Genomic DNA, 17,260 nt, shown 5'->3' with positions numbered 1-17,260 from the left:
AACGACTTATATGGACATGATTCCATTACGTCGTATGCAATGAACAAAGAGTTTCAAATATATTTTCTCTGATGTTGAAGATGCTGTACATTTTATCCAGATCATTTTAACATTTTTTTTCCGGGTTCAATTAGTTGCCAAAACATATAAATGTTAAAGTAGGAATACATCGGTAATCCAGTAAATTTCTTTAAAAAAAGCTATCCAATCGACTGAACACTGGAAAAAATGGCGTCGAAACAAAAATGCAACTGTCGGGTTATGTTGCGGCCCTTATCGAGCTTAATGTAAAACTTTTTCAATGACATCGCTCGTGACGTCACACAAGTACCTGTTATAGAGGTTATTTTGAACTAACTATTTTTTGCATTTTCGTGACATTTAGCAGCTTTTCTTCACACAAAAGTTACTCATGTTGTGTATTTTATGCAATAATAACTATGATACAACTTACACAGCTACGCACACGGGCTTAACGTCTAACGACCTCAAAAAGGTGTATTAACCCTATAATACTTAATGATAAACCGTCTGAAGGTGAAGGATGTGAACTCATCATATAACATCACCAAACTGCATATTTGATTTGTGAAATGCTGTTAGATATACTGACTCACTTAAAGGATAATTTGTTGTAACTCATTTATGGGGCTGATTACACTTCAAGAACAAGTCAATACTTCCGGATGTTGAAGTTGTTCCGTCAGTTGCACATCAAAGCATGGATATTCTTCACCATTTCCACAACATCAGTTGTATTAATGACAGTAAAATTATTTGCACGTTCATTAGACGGATCAGCATTTTGCCACTGAAAGTATTTGAGGTTTCTCCAGCGTGCCATGGCTTGGAAGTGTTCATTTGCAGTGGGCCAGTAGTTCGGGTATAACTCGACCAAGCCGGCATGTTTGGGTAGGAACAATGTGTGGGTTAGGCCGGCACCATGCATGCCAATCAGTATGTCCGTCCTAGATATTAGACTCAACTGGTCTTTCATGGAGAGGAGATCAATTTGAGAACTTAAAACATTATGACGAGGCAATAACTCTTTAAGTTTTTGTATCAGTTGTTTATCATTTGCTATTTTTCTGCTTACTGATCCTGATGGGTTTCTAGGATGAGCTAAATAGTCTTTGCGTAAAAGGAGTATTACCGTCAGATTATCACAGTCGAGTGCGTCATTGAAATGTACAGAGTGTCTTGAGAGAAAGAAGCTTTTAAATTCCTCCAGAAATGGCACTTGGTGTATGCGACGAAATGCGTTGTAAAAGTCCGTCATTGTGTGATATAGATTTGCGTATTCAAACCGCTTTATTGTGATTGCTGTCTTATCAAACCGTTGTTGAGTAGATATCATTTTGGTGGACTGATTATAAAATTCTAGTGCATTAAACCAGTCATTTAAATGGCTCGTCTGTTTGAAATGGTATGGATTACTTTCTCGACAGCGCAGTTTGAAGTAACCCCTTTCTAAAGTATGATATTCCAGATCTTCTGTCTGATTTATGACGTCAGATAAGTGTTCACCACCTTTTCTGCCATGCCCAAATTTCGGATCAACACTGACCTCCTTAAGTAAGGCGAAACTACGGTTGTATCCGATAAAGTTTCCGGTACACATGTCCTCGACTTCTCCAATGACCGCTCGTATCTGATCTGCATTGAGACTTGACCAAGTCCACACATTTGGTCTAGCTGTGGTCACTGCATACACGCTCATAATCAATGAATTGATGAACGTGGTAAGTATATAAACACACGACATCACGACAATTATAACCGCGATCCTTAAATGCAACTTCATATTTCCTTGAGAGTTAAATCCAATATTGTTGTCCAATATACTGGCACATAGAAGAAAGAAGAAGAAGAAAGTTTATTCAAAGAAATATATCAGAAAATACATATTTAAAATAGGCCAACATGACCCGTGATCAAATCCATGTAATACAATGACTTATATGTACATGTATGGCAGAACAGATTTATTGACTCTATTTATATATTCATATCACAAATTTAACAACTACATTTTAAAATAATAATATAATTGTCTATATATCAACCGTATAACTTAAGCACAACACTACAATGATGTCATGACTTTTATTAGCAATACACGTTACTACTATACTCATTATGTACAAATAACTTCAATAATGCTTTGCTAGTTTGGACTAAGGTTTTAAAAAGGTAGTCTATGGTATATACAAAATTCAGGCTGGTACGTACAATTATGCATGATTGTCATCGATACAATCTGGTTAATGTGTGTCAACTTATTCCTATCAATTTTTATTAATCTGCTGTATTTCATATATACACTGTACGTCTACTATAAAGAGTACCGTTATTCAAATACAATGCTGCTGTACACTTTAGTCGTGTTTACACTCACACTTGTTTTACTTATTTCAAAAGCATGATATATGTATGCTGATAAATTTATGACAGTATTAACGTTCTCAAAATTGTACAGTCTTATACATATTAGGCCTAATTCTATAATATCGTTTTATATATATTTTCTCTAATAGTATTAAAAAAGGTTACATTCCATCAAAAAGTGGAATTCATCAATATGATATGTTTGTTCCAACTAGTATATAAAAAGCAAATTATTGGTTATTGTATTGTATACTATTATAGTTTGATAGATTTGTGATTTACTATTCCAGTTCATCCTTAAACATAGATTAATTATAATATTGATTTAATTTTTCACACTACATTGTATAATTGTAATATATTTAATATGTATATGAAACACACACAAACTTTATAGTTTACGTGTAATAAATTCTGTTCTGTTCTGTTCTGTTCTGTTCTGATATAGCAATGTCTCTATTCATATGTCTATGTCACTATTTGAAGCAATATTACTTATATCACTATTTAGTTGTTGTACATGGTTTATAAAATCAATGTCATTAATACTTTCATATAGACTTCTTTATGTTCTGTGTTCCACTTATAATATACATTCATGTTTAACCCAGGCGCACAATTTTCATTCTGCACACATTCTATAGTATAACCGTTTTGGCAAACAGTGTTAAATTCTATTAGCAATGATCAGATAAAATATTTGGTCCATGGTTGACAATCGCTAAAAAATATTTAATAAATGTTCGCACACAATACAGTAATCTACCACGCTTAATCCATTACTGCCAACGTAAGTCAAGCCATCACAATAAACGATCTGCAATGTAACCATCGGGTAAAATATTTAGAGTTGGTAATTCAACAATTTCATCTTCGACAAAATCAAGTAAATTCCATGTGCGTGAATTTGAATCGCTTTGAATCATAAACGTATATTATATCCTCTCCCACTGCGTTTTCAAAATGGACGATATTGTTAAAATATCGTCAAAAGTAAAATTGTCTACAAGTAAATTTCTGCTGGAGTTAGCCAATCAGCCATAAGATCAAAATGTTTTCCATCTAATTTAACCCGAAAATTTTACTTGTATTGTTGCATAACACACATATCTGGACTTGCTCTAATATATAAGATTATTCCACCTGAATTTAGAGTACTGTCTTTAATATTCTCTTTTCTGTTTTAGTGCTGGTCCTACATTGTCAGCCAATCAGGGGTGCTAGATTTTTTTTTTTAAATATTTCGTTTCTTATTTGTGAAGAATCGTTACTTTATGATTAAGTTAATTGCTATAACTGCGCATGCGCATATTTTAGGCGTATTTTATTACTTTTCTTCTCCTAAATCGAGATAAAAAGTAAACGTTGACGATTTTAGGGGGATCTAATGATTGCTTTCAAGTTTGATACTACGCTTAAGTTTTAATCCCTTAATGTTTGATAAAGCAAATTAAACATTGTCTATGTATACACCGGTTGTACTACAATCGTTCTATGCATAAACCCCCATAGGCGGTTCACATACTGATATCCCTGTGAGAATCAAACCAAAAAATACTTTTCCCATCGTCAATCCCAAACGGATTGGAATATATTTTGTCAAAGCTTTTAAGAAAGCACAAAATTCAGAATTTCAACATATTCTTTATTTGTTTGAAGCGACATTGAATGCCAAAGGACAAGAAGAAAACATTGTTACATAGATATACAATAAACTTAATGATCATATCACGTTTAACTTGAAAAACTTCCCGAAATGTGTACAATACATTTTATGGAATGAAATCCATTAATAATATTATGATCGAAAAACCCTCGTTCATGTGTCTTGAAATGTAATTTGGCGCTTAAAATTTAGCAAAAATATTATTTTAATAAAAAACGAAATTTTCATCCGTCATTGTCGGCTGTCCAAGCGCTGAATGACAACGCGGTAAAGAAACACGAAAACCCCGTGGACAAAATCGCACCACTTACCAATCCATTGGAAATAGACAGGGAGCATTAATTGTCTTCTAATTCACTGCGTTCAAACGCAGAAAATTATATGTTGCGCAAGGTGATTAAAACATAAAGCCTTTTTGTTATTCCTTAAAACAAACGGGGACGTTTTATATTTATGTATTTATTTATTTTATTTTTCTATGTAGATAAGTGCCTTCAAATTCTTACACTGCAGACCGAGAGCACCCCGAGCTCCAATCCTTACACTGCAGACCGAGAGCACACTGAGTTCCAATCCTTACAGTGCAGACCGAGAGCACCCCGAGTTCCAATCCTTACAGTGCAGACCAAGAACACCCCGAGTTCCAATCCTTAAACTGCAAACAGAGAGCACCCCGAGTTCCAATCCTTACAGTGCAGACAGAGGGCATCCCGAATTCCAATCCTTACACTGCAGACAGAGAGCACCCTGAGTTACAATCCTTACAGTGCAGACCGAGAACACCCCGAGTTCCAATCCTTACAGTGCAGACCGAGAACACCCCGAGTTCCAATCCTTACACTGCAGACCGAGAGCACCCGGAGCTCCAATCCTTACAGTGCAGACCGAGAGCACCCCGAGTTCCAATACTTACACTGCAAACAGAGAGCACCCCGAGTTCCAATCCTTACAGTGCAGACCGAGAGCACTCCGAGTTCCAATACTTACAGTGCAGACCGAGAGCACCCGGAGCTCCAATCCTTACAGTGCAGACCGAGAGCACTCCGAGTTCCAATCCTTACTCTGCAAACAGAGAGCACCCCGAGTTCTAATCCTTACAGTGCAGACAGAAGGCATCCCGAGTTCCAATCCTTACACTGCAGACCGAGAGCACCCCGAGTTCCAATCCTTACACTGCAAAAAGAGAGCACACCGAGTTCCAATCCTTACACTGCAAACAGAGCACCCCGAGTTCAAATCCTTACACTGCAAACAGAGAGCACACCGAGTTCCAATCCTTACAGTACAGACATAGAGCACCCCGAGTTCCAATCCTTACACTGCAAACAGAGAGCACCCCGAGTTCCAATCCTTACAGTGCAGACCGAGAGCACCCCGAGTTCCAATCCTTACAGTGCAGACCGAGAGCACCCCGAATTCCAATCCTTACACTGCAAACAGAGAGCACCCCGAGTTCCAATCCTTACAGTACAGACATAGAGCACCCCGAGTTCCAATCCTTACAGTACAGACCGAGAGCACCCCGCGTTTCAATCCTTACAGTGCAGACCCAGCGCACTCCGAGTTCCAATCCTTACAGTACAGACAGAGAGCACCCCGAGTTCCAATCCTTACAGTACAGACCGAGAGCACCCCGAGTTCCAATCCTTACAGTGCAGACCCAGCGCACCCCGAGTGCCAATCCTACAGTGCAGACAGAGAGCACCCCGAGTTCCAATCCTTACAGTGCAGACAGAGAGCATCCCGAGTTCCAATCCTTACAGTGCAGACAGAGAGCACCCCGAGTTCCAATCCTTACACTGCAAACAGAGAGCACCCCGAGTTCCAATCCTTACAGTGCAAACAGAGAGCACCCCGAGTTCCAATCCTTACACTGCAACAGAGAGCACCCCGAGTTCCAATCCTTACAGTGCAAACAGAGAGCACCCCGAGTTCCAATCCTTACAGTGCAAACAGAGAGCACCCCGAGTTCCAATCCTTACAGTGCAAACAGAGAGCACCCCAGTTCCAATCCTTACACCGCAAACAGAGAGCATCCCGAGTTCCAATCCTTAAAGTGCAGACCGAGAGCACCCCGAGTTCCAATCCTTACACTGCAGACCGAGAGCACCCCGAGTTCCAATCCTTACACTGCAGACCGAGAGCACTTCGAGTTCCAATCCTTACAATGCAGACCAAGAGCACCCCGAGCTCCAATTCTTACACTGCAGACCGGCCCGAGAGCACCCCGAGTTCCAATCCTTATACCGCAGACCGAGAGCACCCCGAGTTCCAATCCTTACAGTGCAGACCGAGAGCACCCCGAGTTCCAATCCTTACAGTGCAGACCGAGAGCACCCTGAGTTCCAATCCTTGCACTGCAAACAGAGAGCACCCCGAGTTCCAATCCTTACACTGCAGACCGAGAGCACCCCGCGTTCCAATCCTTACAGTGCAGACCGAGAGCACCACGAGTTCCAATCCTTACAGTGCAGACCGAGAGCACCCGGAGCTCCAATCCTTACAGTGCAGACCGAGAGCACCCCGAGTTCCAATCCTTACAGTGCAAACAGAGAGCACCCCGAGCTCCAATCCTTACACTGCAGACCGAGAGCACCCCGAGTTCCAATCCTTACATTGCAGACCGAGAGCACCCCGAGTTCCAATCCTTACATTGCAGACCGAGAGCACCCCGAGTTCCAATCCTTACAGTGCAGACCGAGAGCACCCCGAGTTCCAATCCTTACATTGCAGACCGGGAGCACCCCGAGTTCCAATCCTTACAGTGCAGACCGAGAGCACCCCGAGTTCCAATCCTTACATTGCAGACCGAGAGCACCCCGAGTTCCAATCCTTACACTGCAAACAGAGAGCACCCCGAGTTCCAATCCTTACAGTGCAGACATAGAGCACCCCGAGTTCCAATCCTTACAGTGCAAACAGAGAGCACCCCGAGTTCCAATCCTTACAGTGCAAACAGAGAGCACCCCAGTTCCAATCCTTACACCGCAAACAGAGAGCATCCCGAGTTCCAATCCTTAAAGTGCAGACCGAGAGCACCCTGATTTCCAATCCTTACACTGCAGACCGAGAGCACCCCGAGTTCCAATCCTTACACTGCAGACCGAGAGCACTTCGAGTTCCAATCCTTACAATGCAGACCAAGAGCACCCCGAGCTCCAATCCTTACACTGCAGACCGACCCGAGAGCACCCCGAGTTCCAATCCTTACACCGCAGACCGAGAGCACCCCGAGTTCCAATCCTTACAGTGCAGACCGAGAGCACCCCGAGTGCCAATCCTACAGTGCAGACAGAGAGCACCCCGAGTTCCAATCCTTACAGTGCCGACAGAGAGCATCCCGAGTTCCAATCCTTACAGTGCAGACAGAGAGCACCCCGAGTTCCAATCCTTACACTGCAAACAGAGAGCACCCCGAGTTCCAATCCTTACAGTGCAAACAGAGAGCACCCCGAGTTCCAATCCTTACACTGCAACAGAGAGCACCCCGAGTTCCAATCCTTACAGTGCAAACAGAGAGCACCCCGAGTTCCAATCCTTACAGTGCAAACAGAGAGCACCCCGAGTTCCAATCCTTACAGTGCAAACAGAGAGCACCCCAGTTCCAATCCTTACACCGCAAACAGAGAGCATCCCGAGTTCCAATCCTTAAAGTGCAGACCGAGAGCACCCCGAGTTCCAATCCTTACACTGCAGACCGAGAGCACTCCGAGTTCCAATCCTTACACTGCAGACCGAGAGCACTTCGAGTTCCAATCCTTACAATGCAGACCAAGAGCACCCCGAGCTCCAATCCTTACACTGCAGACCGGCCCGAGAGCACCCCGAGTTCCGATCCTTATACCGCAGACCGAGAGCACCCCGAGTTCCAATCCTTACAGTGCAGACCGAGAGCACCCCGAGTTCCAATCCTTACAGTGCAGACCGAGAGCACCCTGAGTTCCAATCCTTGCACTGCAAACAGAGAGCACCCCGAGTTCCAATCCTTACACTGCAGACCGAGAGCACCCCGCGTTTCAATCCTTACAGTGCAGACCGAGAGCACCCCGAGTTCCAATCCTTACAGTGCAGACCGAGAGCACCCGGAGCTCCAATCCTTACAGTGCAGACCGAGAGCACCCCGAGTTCCAATCCTTACAGTGCAAACAGAGAGCACCCCGAGCTCCAATCCTTACACTGCAGACCGAGAGCACCCCGAGTTCCAATCCTTACATTGCAGACCGAGAGCACCCCGAGTTCCAATCCTTACATTGCAGACCGAGAGCACCCCGAGTTCCAATCCTTACAGTGCAGACCGAGAGCACCCCGAGTTCCAATCCTTACATTGCAGACCGAGAGCACCCCGAGTTCCAATCCTTTCAGTGCAGACCAAGAGCACCCCGAGTTCCAATCCTTACATTGCAGACCGAGAGCACCCCGAGTTCCAATCCTTACACTGCAAACAGAGAGCACCCCGAGTTCCAATCCTTACAGTGCAAACATAGAGCACCCCGAGTTCCAATCCTTACAGTGCAAACAGAGAGCACCCCGAGTTCCAATCCTTACAGTGCAAACAGAGAGCACCCCAGTTCCAATCCTTACACCGCAAACAGAGAGCATCCCGAGTTCCAATCCTTAAAGTGCAGACCGAGAGCACCCTGATTTCCAATCCTTACACTGCAGACCGAGAGCACCCCGAGTTCCAATCCTTACACTGCAGACCGAGAGCACTTCGAGTTCCAATCCTTACAATGCAGACCAAGAGCACCCCGAGCTCCAATCCTTACACTGCAGACCGACCCGAGAGCACCCCGAGTTCCAATCCTTACACCGCAGACCGAGAGCACCCCGAGTTCCAATCCTTACAGTGCAGACCGAGAGCACCCCGAGTTCCAATTCTTACACCGCAGACCGAGAGCACCCCGAGTTCCAATCCTTACAGTGCAGACCGAGAGCACCCCGAGTTCCAATCCTTACACTGCAGACCGAGAGCACCCTGAGTTCCAATCTTTACACTGCAAACAGAGAGCACCCCGAGTTCCAATCCTTACATTGCAGACCGAGAGCATCCCGAGCTCCAATCCTTACACTGCAAACAGAGAGCACCCCGAGTTCCAATCCTAACACTGCAGACCGAGAGCACCCCGCGTTCCAATCCTTACAGTGCAGACCGAGAGCACCCCGAGTTCCAATCCTTACAGTGCAGACCGAGAGCACCCGGAGCTCCAATCCTTACAGTGCAGACCGAGAGCACCCCGAGTTCCAATCCTTACAGTGCAAACAGAGAGCACCCCGAGCTCCAATCCTTACACTGCAGACCGAGAGCACCCCGAGTTCCAATCCTTACATTGCAGACCGAGAGCACCCCGAGTTCCAATCCTTACATTGCAGACCGAGAGCACCCCGAGTTCCAATCCTTACAGTGCAGACCGAGAGCACCCCGAGTTCCAATCCTTACATTGCAGACCGAGAGCACCCCGAGTTCCAATCCTTACAGTGCAGACCAAGAGCACCCCGAGTTCCAATCCTTACATTGCAGACCGAGAGCATCCCGAGCTCCAATCCTTACAGTGCAGACCGAGAGCACCCCGAGTTCCAATCCTTACAGTGCAGACCGAGAGCACCCCGAGTTCCAATCCTTACAGTGCAGACCGAGAGCACCCCGAGTTCCAATCCTTACAGTGCAGACCGAGAGCACCCCGAGTGCCAATCCTTACAGTGCAGACCGAGAGCACCCCGAGTTCCAATCCTTACAGTGCAGACCGAGAGCACCCCGAGTGCCAATCCTTACAGTGCAGGCCGAGAGCACCCCGAGTTCCAATCCTTACACTGCAGACCGAGAGCACCCCGAGTTCCAATCCTTACAGTGCAGACCGAGAGCACCCCGAGTTCCAATCCTTACAGTGCAGACCGAGAGCACCCGGAGCTCCAATCCTTACAGTGCAGACCGAGAGCACCCCGAGTTCCAATCCTTACAGTGCAAACAGAGAGCACCCCGAGCTCCAATCCTTACACTGCAGACCGAGAGCACCCCGAGTTCCAATCCTTACACTGCAGACCGAGAGCACCCCGAGTTCCAATCCTTACATTGCAGACCGAGAGCACCCCGAGTTCCAATCCTTACAGTGCAGACCGAGAGCACCCCGAGTTCCAATCCTTTCATTGCAGACCGAGAGCACCCCGAGTTCCAATCCTTTCATTGCAGACCGAGAGCACCCCGAGTTCCAATCCTTACACTGCAGACCGAGAGCACCCCGAGTTCCAATCCTTACAGTGCAGACCGAGAGCACCCCGAGTTCCAATCCTTACATTGCAGACCGAGAGCACTCCGAGTTCCAATCCTTACAGTGCAGACCAAGAGCACCCCGAGTTCCAATCCTTACAGTGCAGACCGAGAGCACCCCGAGTTCCAATCCTTACAGTTCAGACAGCGAGCACCCCGAGTTCCAATCCTTACAGTGCAGACCGAGAGCACCCCGAGTTCCAATCCTTACAGTGCAGACCGAGAGCACCCCGAGTGCCAATTCTTACAGTGCAGGCCGAGAGCACCCCGAGTTCCAATCCTTACACTGCAGACCGAGAGCACCCCGAGTTCCAATCCTTACAGTGCAGACCGAGAGCACCCCGAGTTCCAACCCTTACACTGCAAACAGAGAGCACCCCGTGTTCCAATCCTTACAGTGCAGACCGAGAGCACTCCGAGTTCCAATTCTTTTGTCGCAGAAAACATTTTATTTTTATTCTCTTATTTATTAATTCGTATTTTGAGGGGTTGCTAACATATGTGCGAGTGCGTGGGTGTGAGAACGCGTGCGTGCCCATGTGTGTTTTGGTGTGGTTGTATTTTGAAAGAAGTTAAAAACAAACAAACAACAAAAATCTCTGTAACTTTTATACTCAATATATCACGTTATCACTTTATTTCGAATAACTACGGGCAAATTTATAACAAATGATTTCAACAACCGGAGTGACAGGATCATATTTCAAAATCATTTTATGATATGTAAATAGCAACATACAAATTAGCCAATGAATACACTTAATAATATTTGAATTATATTTAAAGTCATATTGACTTTTTCCTAGAACTGAAGCCGATTTCAGAGGATCTGTAGTAAATGTTATATGACGGTCCTAACCCCTGGGTCGGCTGCAACGCTAATTAGCTGGAATGAGGACGCTGTCTATCTCGTGAATGACGCCATTTGAGGCTGGTATATCCGCCGTTACTACCGTGGCATTGTTCACCTTTACGCCATCTGTATATATAGGAGAGAGACAAGGTGCGTACTAAACTGTTGACTGAAAAATCTCCACTCTGAGATCAAACCTTTAATATCGTGTCTCTGGTATGAAAGCATTTATTTGTTCAAAATTATGTGAAAAGAATCAACTCGAATTATGAAAAGTTATAAATAATGATATCAAAGGAAATTGTATTGTTTTTATTTATCATTTTATTTCATGTTTACCCGGTAAACGGAATCCTTAAGCTTGTGCATGCAATGAGACACGAACGTAAGAACGCATACCGTTAGTGACGTCAATTTGGATAGAGCGTCCCTCGAGTGTAGCCACCGAGCCGTTGGACAGCCCGGCGCTGTAATCTGCCGCCGCCAACACGTGATACTTCAGCACCGCTATAAGGCAACATAAAAATGTTAAGGTGGCTTTGACGAAGGTATTTTTGATTCCCGTCCGACCCAGGTAATTGATTTGCTAAAGGTGTAATGATATTTATATATTTTTATTCTGTTAAATACAGCTTAAAGGGATTCGCTCATGTTTTTGTAAAATGCCCTATTTTGTATGACGAAATACAAAGTGGCAAAATCATAAGGAGTGTTAAAACTAAGATACCAACATTTTAAACAATTCATCAAATGTTGATATTTGTTCAAATATCGTCCATGAAGACCACACTTTTCGTTAGCGTTAATAACGGCATTGAGCGATTCGTCGTTGCGTGATTGGTTGATTGACATTATCACGTGAGGTTATCAAGTTATTGTTAAAAGGTCAAAATATCCATCACCTTTGTAGTTGTCCTGGGGCCGTATTTAATAAGCATTGTAAGACCTTATTTTTCCAAGACTATGTTCTTCCCACCTGGGAAAAATAGGATCCTATTCTTCACAGCTGGGAAAAAAAATCTCATTTGTCACACATTTCGAACATATATGTCACAGCTCCTGGGAAATTTTGGAAGCCGGGTTTTTTTATGTACCATGAAATCACATTCCTCACAAGTCAAAAATTGCATTATCTTGTTGGCACCGTAATAGTTGGTGTATGCCTAGTAAAGGTAGATGGCATTGTGTTTGTTGTCGTAAGTTGTGTTGGCATAAACAGATGTACTGGAAAAAAGTATTTCCAACGCTTTCGACGGCTAAATTTCGGGCAAGCAGTGAATACCGCAGTTCTAGAAAAGCTTTGGTTTAAAGATAGTTCTGTTCCGAGCTTGCCTGATATGGTCGAGCATTTACGATAGTGTAATAATACACCTTCTGGGACACAATCCGACTAAGATAAATATAGAGAAAATTTAAGTTTTAAGAATTGGTGCTGGTGTTGTTGTTATTGTTGTTGTAAGAATATTTTTATTGTTTGTGTATAAGGCGTAGTTTTAAGAATATGTGTTGTTGTTGTTGTTGTTGTTGTTGTTGTTGTTGTTGTTCTTCTTCTTCTTCTTCTTCTTCTTCTTCTTCTTCTTCTTTTTCTTCTTCTGATTATTATTTTATTATTATTATTATTTTATTCGTATTATTATTTTTATTATTATTTTATTCGTATTATTATTATTATTATTATTATTATTATTATTATTATTATTACTTTTATCATGCTATTATTATTATTTCATTTTTATTTATTTTTTTATTTCTTTTTATTATTACATTTTTTAATATCAAATTTATCAACAGCAATGTCATCGATAAAATCTGTGAGGAATATGATTCTCTTGCTTACCGCCATTTTGGTCAATCATATATGTTTGAAACTGTGAAGAATAGGATCCTATTTTTCCCATACCTGTGAACAATCTGATCTGGGAATAATAAGGTCCTTCAAAGCATCTTTTCAATTAAGTGAAAAATTGTCTTTTTTCTAATTTGAATTCTTAGAAAACGAACAATGTTTATACACTAAAAATATGAAAATGAGCAAGAAAATGGTCTAAACAATATATGCATGTGAATAAATCTGATGAAAAGTAGTGGTTACTTTAATGAATTAATGTAAAAAATTACGAAATTCTGACCAAGTGTAAAATATTTACTAAGATGCTTATTGAATATGGCTCCAGGTGGTCAAGTTGTCAAGCATCTGTTTTCTATCTATTTTCTTTACTTTACCGGCGTGGGTTTGTACCCCACAAAAACCAAACTACTTCTATATTACAATTGCCTTTTTTGACAATTTCGATATCATAGAGTGAAATAATGACGAAATAAGTGTTTTCAGATGCATCACCGGAAAAACTATATTTTGACCCCAAACTTGGCATAACATGAGCGAGTCCCTTTAGGACAAAAGCAGTATTTCTCCTCTTTATTCACACATTTATATGTAATGGCTATATTCTGTTTAACTACAAGTATACACATATTATTAATCTACCGACCGATCCAAACTTTACTACCTTAGTCGTCAGATGGTTGATTCGGGCCTTTATAAATACTTAAGATATCCAAACCACAACTTATTAAATAAAATTGGATGTCTGGTGACCAATAGTATATCAAAATATGTTAAAAAAAATAAATAACCGAAACAATTATTAATTATTAAAATAAAAAGCATTGTTTTATTTCACAGATTGCAAAATACGTCAATTTATGTCCGATTTCAGTTGAATAAAGCGAAAATATAATACTGTTATCATTTAATATAGTATATGTTTTAATTGCAAATTCCTTTCAAACGATGCCAATATTATATGAAGTCACTAGAAATGAAAACAAAATATTTAAAGTTAATTGGGCTATCACTAGCTTATGTGTGTGATTCCTTACCATGGCCAGTGGTTGGACATCGGTCACTGGCTCGTTATCAGGAAAGTTTATGACTTGATCAGTGTAAGTAGAACTGTTCAACAAGAACAATAGGACTGCCAATAAAATCAATCTCAAAACAAAATGCTGTGGTGTTTCTTATTTTATCGTTCAATTATTCAAATTTTCCTAGAATATCAATCAGCAATGTCTTTGATACGATTTGTAATAAATCAATATTCAATTTGTTCCAACTTCAGGTCATTACTTTACCTGTCTGTACTTATATCATAAAACTAGTCTAAAGGAATCAGCGTGCCAATATAAATGACCATTGATGCATCACGCATGGAAAAAAACACGCAAATCGTCGACGTCAACTATTAGATTGTATACGACTTTCAATACTGAAAAAACGATCACTCCATAGGCCATTATTACAAACTGTCTTAAGTCGAGTCCGAAATAAGACTCAGAGAAGTACTTTTATCAAATTACAAAGAATGACTTTTATTCCATTTGTTTTACAAAAATGTCATCATCAAAACTTAACTAGAAAGAAAGTTGAAATGAAAAGAAAATTCCAGTTTTGTCCCTTGAGTATAAACTCAGACTTGAGACTGTTTGTAATCATGGCCCCTGACGATCATGGATTGAAGATATGATTAGATATGATTATTATGTTTATAGTAGTAACAGATTCCATTTTGAGACAGTTTTCTGGTGGGGATCGAACCTACAATATACGATATGCGAGGCGGGCACCTATACCACTTGACAACTCTCACACACAAACTATTTGGGTATATAATGTCCTGATAGTCGATAATACATGCTATTTCGCTTTCCCTTCCCTCCTAAATTCGGCCATGACTACCATTTTTCTAGGTGCTGTCCAATATTTCTTACCAATGAGGGCTGTCTGGTTGCTCAGGAGGTCACTGAGGGCGTTTGGCGGGAGTTTGTCGAAGGCGGCGTTGTTTGGAGCAAAAACCGTAAACGGACCCTTGCCTAAAATGGATGGGGTCACTACATCTCGTAACGTTCAATTTTAACAGGCAAATGAAGAATACTGGATCTCTTATATCGTTCTCGAGCTAATATTAACAAACTAGAACTCAACTATATAGCTGGCTGCGCTCTCCAGATAAAACAGTTAACGCTTAATGCTAAACCAAAACTATCTAGCCAAAATTTCCTAATATGAGTTCGACAAAACTCAGGCGACTTTAACACACCTTCCAGGGCAGGAATGAGCTGACCCTGCTGAAGGGCGTATACGAGGGTCCCGAACTGCTTGGCCACAGCTGCCACCAAGGGGATGGTTCCCGACGGAAGTGGGTACATCACATGGTCGATTACGTGGATCACGCCATTTGTTGCATTTTGGTCCGCCATGGTCACCAGCGCGCCGTCCACCGTCACAACCTGAGGAACAGACACCGGTGGAACAATGAGGGTATTTAAATCATCAATAAACGGTGGGGTCATTTAATATTGAAAACAACAATTTATTATCAACATCTTTAAACATGAATTTGGTCAAACTTGACTGTATGCCCTCTAATCTTATTCAGTCGACAATTAGTGACAACATATAGCTGAATCTTAATAAAACAAAATAAGTAATTAAACCGAAAAAAGTTAGTAGTATAACTCGCGGTAGCGAGGAAGATGTATATACATACTGGAGATCCCGACTTCTGGTAGATGTTAACCCGGATCTTATCGGCCGAGTCTAGTGTGTCCACGAGCATGTTATTAGTGAGACCGCTTGAGTAGGCTAGTCCATTGGTCACGTGGAAAGCGAGCACCTGCTTCAGCAGCGCCATGTCGCCCGAGAGTTTCTCAAGGACATCCTTGGGAAGGGCGGCAAAGGCGTCATTTGATGGTGCGAAAATAGTGAACGGGCCTTGAAGGAGGACTGTAAATTCACTGTGTTATAACGTATACACTGACATCCTTCACCAATATTTCTGCAACGACCTCACAACACAGGTGTGTGTTTTTCTTTTTTACTTTTTCACGGCAGGGAATCCATGTGCCCAAATTGTTGGTTCCAGTTCAAAATGACGTCGCATACGAAAATGTATCTAATACATAAATTCATAATGTTTTCTTGAATTTAAAACATAGCCTGTCATGTGCCCACATACCTAGTGTTTATTATCATACTCATGTTTTCTTGAAACTTTTACCGTTTTCGAGAACACTTCTGCAATGTTTCCAAAATGTAAGCCTCGTTACCGGCTTACGCGCGTGCACTCGGGTCGGATGTTTATATCCGAATCGGAAACACATGATAGATACTTATAATATTCGACTTGAACACTAAAAATAAGTCACAGGATTAAGCTGTCCAGATGGTAACCTATTTGTGGAACTTCAACATATCTCTTTGAGAATCGGAACTGCAACCTATCATTTTCTTTTCGTTCTCATATCTTCATAATCATAAAAATATTCGTTCACAAATGAAGGTACCTGTTATATTTAAACAAACCTTAAGTGTTGTATACGTTTTTCTCAAACTATTCCCTCATAACTGAGTCTGTAACCTACCAGTCGGATTTTGAACATTTCGGAAACATATGCTTTTAAACACTAGGTAGGTAGGCATACGAAAGGCAATGTTTAAAATTCAAGAACATATAACTATATGTATTACCTTGATTTTCGTCTCGAATCGAGCCTTCTGGCGACGCCATTTTGAACTGGAACCAACCATTTTGTCACGTGGAGTCCCCGCCATGTTTTTAGTGTAAACGGATTCATCGCTTGGTAAAGTGGATAATGCTATCTACATCTATCCGTATATGTTTCAGCTTATACAACTCAATAAAGTAATTTTGTTACAGTCCAGAAACTGTCTGAGTTTGTTGAAGCAATCTCAAAATAGAGACTTAAGTGAATATGGACTCATATAGCTCCTACCTCCACCGGAAAAGGTGCCCTCGAAACCAGCCCGCCGCACGAGCTGCACGAGAGTCGTGGCCCCAAGCTGCTCCGCAAGCTGCACGAGGTTTACGTTTGCTCCGAGACTGCCGGAGACTAACACGCTCACAAACAAACACGCGATTTGTAGAATATTCATTTTGTAATCTAATTTTGTATTTTGATAGTTAATTGTAACTAAGGTAAGTACTCTGGCACAGTATGGACAATCAAAACGCCCGGACTTGGTTCTTTTAAAGACCTAAGTGAAGTCACGTGTTTGTACAACAAGTCC

General features: G+C 42.0%; 3 protein-coding genes across 3 annotated transcripts; 1 reads left to right on the top strand and 2 right to left on the bottom strand.

The window, feature by feature from the left end:
* Nucleotides 1–703: 703 nt before the first annotated feature.
* Nucleotides 704–1,720, bottom strand: LOC128217535 (uncharacterized). Its single transcript, XM_052924726.1, has one exon. It carries the CDS (start codon nt 1,718–1,720, stop codon nt 704–706), a length of 1,017 nt encoding a protein of 338 aa, XP_052780686.1.
* A 13-nt stretch (nt 1,721–1,733) lies between these two features.
* LOC128217529 (uncharacterized) lies at nt 1,734–11,151 on the top strand. The gene is made up of 5 exons (XM_052924710.1): nt 1,734–1,742; nt 5,412–6,929; nt 7,120–8,526; nt 8,754–10,713; nt 11,123–11,151. The coding sequence occupies exons 1-5, from the start codon at nt 1,734–1,736 to the stop codon at nt 11,149–11,151; spliced, it is 4,923 nt and encodes a 1,640-aa protein (XP_052780670.1).
* On the bottom strand, nt 10,928–17,125 carry LOC128217528 (transforming growth factor-beta-induced protein ig-h3-like). The gene is made up of 6 exons (XM_052924709.1): nt 16,966–17,125; nt 15,720–15,943; nt 15,270–15,459; nt 14,941–15,042; nt 11,569–11,676; nt 10,928–11,295 (listed from the first exon to the last, which is right to left on the bottom strand). Exons 1-6 carry the CDS (start codon nt 17,123–17,125, stop codon nt 11,195–11,197), a joined length of 885 nt encoding a protein of 294 aa, XP_052780669.1. The 3' UTR covers nt 10,928–11,194.
* Between the last annotated feature and the right edge of the window lie 135 nt (nt 17,126–17,260).

The sequence above is a fragment of the Mya arenaria genome, chromosome 14 (assembly GCF_026914265.1).
Source record: "Mya arenaria isolate MELC-2E11 chromosome 14, ASM2691426v1".
Classification (NCBI taxonomy): domain Eukaryota; kingdom Metazoa; phylum Mollusca; class Bivalvia; order Myida; family Myidae; genus Mya; species Mya arenaria.
Note: the sequence above shows the minus strand (reverse complement) of the source record. Positions and strands in the feature narration are given on the sequence as shown.